The sequence below is a fragment of the Salvelinus namaycush genome, unplaced genomic scaffold (assembly GCF_016432855.1).
Source record: "Salvelinus namaycush isolate Seneca unplaced genomic scaffold, SaNama_1.0 Scaffold1046, whole genome shotgun sequence".
Taxonomy (NCBI): Eukaryota; Metazoa; Chordata; class Actinopteri; order Salmoniformes; family Salmonidae; genus Salvelinus; species Salvelinus namaycush.
Window position 1 is genome coordinate 28,023 of NW_024057727.1, and position 8,458 is coordinate 36,480.

Below are 8,458 nucleotides of genomic sequence, written 5' to 3' on the forward strand. Positions count from 1 at the left end.
TAGAGCCCCACCTGTTTAGAGCCCCACCTGATTAGAGCCCCACCTGTTTAGAGCCCCACCTGTTTAGCTATTTAAAAAAGACACCGTGTTTGTATGCAGCTCAATTATACTTTTTTTATATGCCCCCTTTATTTATCCTACGGTTCTGACTTGGTGTACAGGGAGAATACTGTAAGAACGGCCCATGTTCTGAAATCTGTCGTTGTACATTTCAAAAGTGCTGAACAAATAGTTATATTGACAACGTCCATCCTAGCTCGTTCATTAATGTCTTAATCGAAATTACGGATTGCCTCTTATCCGCTCATTGTTCCCTTATGCCATAGTTTGTACATCTCAATTGTCAGTAGAAACCACATTTGTTTAAGCAAGTCAGCCATATCAGCTATGTTTTTAAAAGGCAGTAAACGAGGCTGAATGAACTGTTTAGCTGCCAGACAAGGCTCCGCTGATAGCCAGGTGTAGCGGAGGTAAGGATTCACTCCATGGTGCTGAACAGAAAGCTCTGCTTTTGGGACAGCTTTTTGTAGGCCCTAACAGTTTGTGGGCACCGTTTGTCACCGTTATAGTGTAATTAATGTATTGTTTAGTGTTGTGTTGTGGCTTTGATTGCATGCATTAAAAACGTGTGTTTGCCCCACCAAGATTTCCATGCTAAAATCACCACTGCTTGTTGTTACTCCGACGACCAGAGAAAGTGAAATATTCCTTGATATTAAAAAAGACAAGCCGCTTACCGAAACACAGTGTTGGTTGTAGCACGAGTGGAAGTAGGGAGAACACACTTTTTATGGCTTCTGTACAAAGTGCTGAACAAAGTGTTAACACTTAAACACGAACTTCCTCTTTCCAAACAGCAGCTCTCTGCTGTATTCATTTACATTTACATTTTAGTCATTTAGCAGACGCTCTTATCCAGAGCGACTTACAGTCCACCCGGGAGGCCAGTATTCGTTGAGACTCTCTTTCTAGTGATGGTTTTAAAAGTGTTGAAATCTCACAGTATCAACGTTTCATTTGAACAGTCTATGGCTCGAGGAAACTGTGGTGATGGTGAAACATGGTGATCTGAGCAATCTGATTGGCCAGCGCTAGGCTTGTAGGAGCACTTGATTTGCTCTCTGGGCCTGCCGGGTAGGCGGTGTTCCACCTTCAGACATGAAATGGTTTAAAATGGGAACACTTTGCCTTCCTGGCGCCAGGGCTGCTGAATCAAGTGCACCTACCGTCAACAACGCAAACATTTAAAAAAAATTGCAACAGAAGACTTTATCCTTATTTTGTTTTACAGAAATGTTTGGTGATCTACTAGAAATGCCTTGGAGATGATCCGGTTGGTAACCACTGGACTAGGAGATGGACCGGTTGGTCACCGCTGGACTAGGAGATGGACCGGTTGGTGACCGCTGGACTAGGAGATGGACCGGTTGGTGACCACTGGACTAGGAGATGGACCGGTTGGTCACCGCTGGACTAGGAGATGGACCGGTTGGTGACCGCTGGACTAGGAGATGGACCGGCTGGAGACCACTGGACTAGGAGATGGACCGGTTGGTGACCACTGGACTAGGAGATGGACCGGTTGGTGACCGCTGGACTAGGAGATGGACCGGTTGGTGACCGCTGGACTAGGAGATGGACCGGTTGGTGACCGCTGGACTAGGAGATGGACCGGTTGGTGACCACTGGACTAGGAGATGGACCGGTTGGTGACTGCTGGACTAGGCTCTTGAATGAAAGGACCAGTATGTATAGGCTATATTGACAGTTGTTTCTGTTTCAGGTTTGGCCAAGGAGAACCCATATGCCAGATTTCAAGACAATTAAAGTATACTGCTTACTTATTTGGAAACTCAGTTTTATTTATTTTCCTCCGTTTGATGATTTCTTGACTGGAACTGTCCATATATATTAATTCTGGAAAATTGTAGGGGAGGGTTTTTTCTTTGCAGTATTTTAATAATACATCAATGTTTTACTGAAAGATATTTTGTAAGATAAAAAAAAGAGTTACTGAGAGAAGAACACCAGGGTTGCGTTAAGAAGGCACAAATGTCAGAAAACGTTTTTTAAATGACTGCCAAGCAAACATTTCAAGTGTACACATTCAGGTAGAATGTACAGCACAGCACTACATTTCAACACTCCGTTTAAAATAAATGTCTCCTGTTTCTTGCCTACTTGAATACGACCCAGTCTCTTTAATATGTGTTCTGGTTAACTACTAACTGTGCTTTGGGGGTTTTAGTCTGGGCTTGTGTATATGTACTATGTGACATCCGGTGATGTAAAAAGGTCTTTATAAACATGTGATTTGATGATTTGCGTTTATATTTTTGTTCAGTGTACATTAGTCTATGATTGCCACGCTCAAACATCTTTGAGAGGCATCATTGATTAATGAACATGTATATTTACACACTTCATACATTGATTTATCCAGGTGATAGAAATAGCTATCCAATTTTGCGTAATTCACGGGAGCGCGCATTAAACCGATTTGCGCGCTCGTGTGTGCACGGTCCCGAGAAACTATAGACACGTGACCCCGTGAGCCAATTAGAGTTTAAAACCCTATGCGCGCTCCTGGTCGACAAACAGAAGACGAAGAGAGTTGAAAAGAGCGCAAACATTTAGCAATCTGTCTGTAAATTAGTAAATATCAGAGCATTAACTAGCTACACAATGTCTGAAGAAAAGCCAAAGGTAAGAAATGTTGTGTGTGATTGAATATTTTCCATATTTCCTTGCATTCTGCTTGTCGAGCGTACTAATATGTTGGTGATAACGTTAGATTGCCCGTTTCCAATTTGAGCGGGTAAAAAGAGAAAACAAAGGTTCGATTTGTGGACATTTGGCCGCGTAACGTTTTGCGTGTAGAAAATGGGCTAGCTAGCCAGTTATCTGATAGATGTAGTGTACTATTATCTATTCATGTTTTGTAAGGTGATGGTTTTCAGTGAAACAGCGCCATTGTGACTTTTCTGCGCCCATTGGAATAGGGACCAACGTCGTTGTCTCTTTGCGGCTTTTTGAGCTAACTAGCTAGCATGCTAACGTTAGATTGAGATTCCCACTGGAGCTGCCACCCCATTGATGGCTGGCCAGTTAGCTATCTAGGTTAGCATGGCTCTTGTTGTAAGAGCTAGCTAGCTAACTGATTGCTAACTGACCAACTGATTGCTAACTAAAAAGCTAAACTCAAATGTTTGACACCAAGCAAAGATATTAACTCACCGTCAGACTGAACTCATCAACCTACCAGTACTGTTATGCTCGTCCTACACTGCCGTTTTTGTGGAAATGTTGTGTAATTGTGAGATGCAGGGCTCCCTTACAAAAGAGAAACTGTCCCAATGGGACTCTGCTAAAATAATTGTACAATAAAATACAACCGTTAGCAGTGTGCACCGCTTGGTAACGTAAACTCATCCCATTCCGTACAAATGTGCGCAACCAACATTCAAACGAGGCTACAAAGAACTAATGGGACTGTTGACTTCAACATTGGGGGGGTGAACTAGGTTTCTATTCGAGCGTTGATCAACATGGTAATGACTCTCTAGTATTGGAGAAAAGTTTAAAAAACGGACCCTCCGTTACATCGTGTCATGTCGTAATGTACAGCACGCATAAAGCAACTATTTCTGTCTTACAATCTCTCTCCACCTGGTGTAGCACTTCTCTCATAGTTTAAAAACAAGAAATGGGCAGTGACAGGGGTAAGGGGGGGATACCTAGTCATTATTGCTCATCATTGCATGAGATCATCATTCTCAAAGCCGCTGTTTACTTCTAAGATCACTTTAGCACCGCCCTAAAAACCCGGTTCAAATTCCACACAAACCTTCAAATAGGTAATGACACATTATATAAACTCTTTATAGTTTTTTATTTACATTTTAGAGGCGATAAGTTGGACAGAGAGTGGAAAAAAAGAATTTCCCACAACATCTCTCCTTTTCACTATCACACTAGTTTCGCTTCCCCACCCGCCATTTTTAAAAAGACCTGACGGGGCTCATTGCCTGCTTGAATTATGCAGAAACGGGCAGCGTTTAGGTCATGTAATTGATTCTGTTGGAAAGGGGAGAAATTGTGCTTTACACTGGTGTTGATCTGGAAGTATTGTGTTTTTGGGGCGCTAAAATATGGTCAATTGTACAGACCAAGGCGATGTACGACTACGTGAGTTTACGTTAGCTTGCTGTAACTAACTAGCTAACATCTTCATGTTACAATTCCTGTTGAGATGCTTTAATTTTAGCCAAAAAGTTTGCTCTGTCTAATGCATGACATTAACTGTTAGACTCTAGCTATAAAGCTGGGCCTGAGAGATTGAGAAATAGCTTCTATCTCAAGGCCATCAGACTGCTAAACAGCCACCACTAACTCAGTGAGGCTGCTGCCTACATTGAGACCCAATCACTGGTCACTTTAATAATCTCTACATATCTTACATTACTCATATCACCTGTATATACTGTATTTTATACCATCTACTGAACCTTGCCTATGTCGCTCATCCATATACTTATATGTACATATTCTCATTCACCCCTTTAGATTTGTGTGTATTGGGTAGTTGTTGGGAATTGTTAGATTACTTGTTACTACTGCACTGTTGGAACTAGAAACACAAGCATTTCGATACACTCGCATTAACATCTGCTAACCATGTGTTATCTGACCAATAAAATTAGATTTTGATTTGATATATAAAATTTAAAAAATGTAGCTATTGTCTCTGAAATTCACCCGTTCCCCACTGTTTTTTCAGGAAGGAGTGAAGACTGAAAACGACCACATCAACCTAAAGGTCGCAGGTCAAGATGGGTCAGTTGTCCAGTTCAAAATTAAACGGCACACGCCGCTCAGCAAGCTGATGAAGGCCTACTGCGAAAGACAGGTGAGGCTACTACTACTACTCTGCTCCTATAAGACTATGTTAAGCTTTGAGGCTGATTGTACAACTCTACAGGGCAACTCCTGACCACAGTAACTTGCTAGATGAGCCTGACAGTGTCTCCCTTCTATATTGTAACCTCTCCCTTTATTTCAGGGTTTGTCAATTAGACAGATACGGTTTAGGTTTGACGGACAGCCAATCAACGAGACGGACACACCTGCACAGGTAGGTGCCACTCGCTTTCGGTGTAGTCCTCGATAATGCAAAAGATTCAAAAAGAAGTGATAACATGCACAGGTGGAGTTACAAGTAGACTTACTGACCATTCTATGTATTTGTTTTGGCAGCTTGAGATGGAAGACGAGGATACTATTGATGTATTTCAACAACAGACCGGAGGAGGCTCCTTCCTCTCGGAGGCGTCTCTTAAAGGTGTATGGACCCGTCTGAGGCGCCTCCCCCTCTGAGGACAGAAACACAGTTGAAGAGCAGCAACTTTTTGATTATTATTACATAATTGTTCCGCTTTTTTTATTTTTGTTTTGTGGTCGATCTGCTCGTAGCCATGGTCTTATCCTTTTCACGCCACCAATCCACAAATGTCTTGTTTACATTCATATTGAGGATGGACTATAAACTGCTCGGAGTCGTGTTTTGGAGAATATGTGTTTGTTTCACACACGGGGATGTGGGGGGGGTTCAACTCATTCAGGCTGTGTCCCAAATGGCACCCTATTCCTCTTATAGTGCTCTACACTAAACAAAGTAGTGCACTATATGGTCAATAGGGTGCCATTTGGGACACGTTTTAAATCGACCATAGGTTGAGGGACTTGGTGTTGAACAGGTCTCATAATATGCAAAAGTTTTTTTGTTTTTTTTGTCTGCTGTTTTTAAGTACATTTTGCAAAATATACAGTCCAAGTGATCAATTGTAATTTTAAACCTGTACAATGTGTTGAAGGAATATTGGTGAATGGGGTTCTCTACCGCTGGTGCCATTAGATTGAATTGCTGTGTCTCTCTGGAACAAAGGCTTTACTGAAGAGAACAGAAACGTCCGATCGAAAAGGGCCGAGTTTCAGGTCTATTTTCAACATCGCTTGAAAGGATGCAACTCACCTTTCACATGTCGGTTTGGTTTCCCCTCCCCCTTCCTCACAGATTTAAGGGAAGTCGTCGAGATCCTGCTTTTAGCCCATCCCACTGAATCACTATTTTATGACAAAATAAAAGGGAATCCATCACGACTTCAACAACCTTTGACCTTTCTGTTTCTCTATAATCGAGACTTGATGAATCTTCCCACTTGCCTTCAGACAGGTGTGGTGTTCTACAGGTAGCACAGGTCCACTAAGTCCTTCTGTTGCTCTAATGATTTGTACATTGTCTTTTACTACTGTATACAATAAATATAGTTTGGTACTCAGCTACCTTTGTGTGCTTCCTTTGGCTGTTGTATGAGGAGTGCTGAAAGACTGTTGCTGTCTTCCTAGGCCACTTTAGGAAATTTCAAACCGCACATCTTATCAAATAGGAAAAAGTACATTGATGGTAATCAAGTGTTTGGTCATTCACTTAACACAATGCGAGAGCAAGTCTAGGAAAGAGGCAAATATGTTCTGAGATCGCTGTGTTTGTGAGCTACAGTACTTCCAGCGAGGGGTGCAGTCGTCACTTGTGAGCTGTTAGAGTTTTTTTTCTGGAGGCTGTATTTAACTAGGCAAGTCCGTTAAAAACCCATTCTTATTTACCATAACGGCCAAACCCTAACCAGGACCGCTGGGCCAATTGAGCGCTGCCCTATGGGACTCTCAATCACTGACAGTTGTGATAAAGCCTGGAATCAAACCAAGGTCTGTTGTGACGCCTCTAGAACTGAGATGCAGTGCCTTAGACCGCTGTGATACAGCCTGGAATCAAACCAAGGTCTGTAGTGACGCCTCTAGAACTGAGATGCAGTGCCTTAGACCGCTGCGCCACTCGGGAGTTTTGTGGATGTGTCAAAAGCAAGCAGCTAATAGGTCAGATATTACTGCTGCGCCTAACACTGCAAGCTCAGACTCCGAGACTATATGAGATCGTTGAACAACTTGAGATTAAAGACGTGTTGAACAACTCGACCAACAGGTCAATAAAATGACAGTATCTCGTAGCCATGAAATGAAGAGTTATACTGTAATATCTCAAAAGAATAACACATTTTCAACAAGTGTGTGCTGTCAAACGCTACAGTGTTGCAATGCATACATTGAAAACCTGTCTAGAAATTACGTAAAGTCGTAGCCATAAATTAAAGGAAGCCTAGCTATTGTTAGTCATTTTACAAAAATAATCACCTTTTCAATGACTGTGGGCAGTGAAACGCTACACTGTTTCGATACTTGCAGGAATTCTCTTGATTTTACTTGTTACATCGTCAAATTCAATATGACCCCCTGAGTAGGTAGAAACTCATTCACTTAAATACATGTTTTATTTCACCTTTATTTAACCAGGTAGGCCAGTTGAGAACAAGTTCTCATTTACAACTGGCCAAGATAAAGAAAAGCAATGCGAAAACAACACAGAGTTACACATAAACAAACGTACAGTCAATAACACAATAGAAAAGAAAATAGAAAAATCTATATACAGTGTGTGCAAATGTGGAAGAGTAGGGAGATAAGGCAATAAATAGGCCCTAGAGGTGAAAATAATTACAATTTAGCAATAATACTGCGGTGATAGATGTGCAGATGATGATGTGCAAGTAGAAATACTGGTGTGCAAAAGAGCAAGGGGGTAAGTAACAATATGGGGATGAGGTAGTTGGGTGTGCTATTTACAGATGGGCTGTGTACAGGTACAGTGATTGGTAAGCTGCTCTGACAGCTGATGCTTAAAGTTAGAGAGGGAGATATATGTGTGTATATGCATGTGTACAACCACCTGCACGGCATCAGCCTCAGGCAAACCGGCATTAGTTGTAAAAACACTGCCCCTTAGTGTCATTCAAATGTACTTTTATTATGTTTTATTTTGACTTTTTTTCCCTTTATCTTTTGACCATCATTCTCTCTCCCACACAGCAACTCCACTCCACTTGTCTCCAATTCCACATCCCAACCCTCAGCTTCCCTCAGCCCATTCCATCTATCTCTGCTGGCCACCCACTTCGTGTTTCTACGCAACACATATCTTTCAACTATGCTATGATGTGTAACGTACAATTTCAATCTATCTAATCGAAAATAATCTACAGATTGCGTGTTGAAGATAAATACTTATAATAAGAGTATTAGTATATTTGTAATTGACTTACCCGGTCTCTCCAGATCTCCTAACAGTACTATTTCTAGGGTCAATTTTAGATCAATGCTATGCATTTTCAGACATTCCTGAACCTGAGACCAGAAACAGGATACCTGAGGGCAATACCAAAATAAATGGTCTATTGATTCTGTATCCTCACAACAAAATCTGCAGAGCTTCAATGATTTTATGCGCCAAATATTCAACATTTTGTTGGTGGCAAGAATTTTATATAATAATTTTAGCTGAAAAGCA

General features: G+C 41.5%; 1 protein-coding gene across 1 annotated transcript; it reads left to right on the plus strand.

The window, feature by feature from the left end:
• The first annotated feature begins 2,582 nt into the window (after positions 1-2,582).
• LOC120035378 (small ubiquitin-related modifier 3-like) lies at positions 2,583-6,342 on the plus strand. Its single transcript, XM_038982143.1, has 4 exons — positions 2,583-2,706; positions 4,781-4,909; positions 5,063-5,134; positions 5,257-6,342. The coding sequence occupies exons 1-4, from the start codon at positions 2,686-2,688 to the stop codon at positions 5,374-5,376; spliced, it is 342 nt and encodes a 113-aa protein (XP_038838071.1). The 5' UTR covers positions 2,583-2,685; the 3' UTR covers positions 5,377-6,342.
• Positions 6,343-8,458: the final 2,116 nt, after the last annotated feature.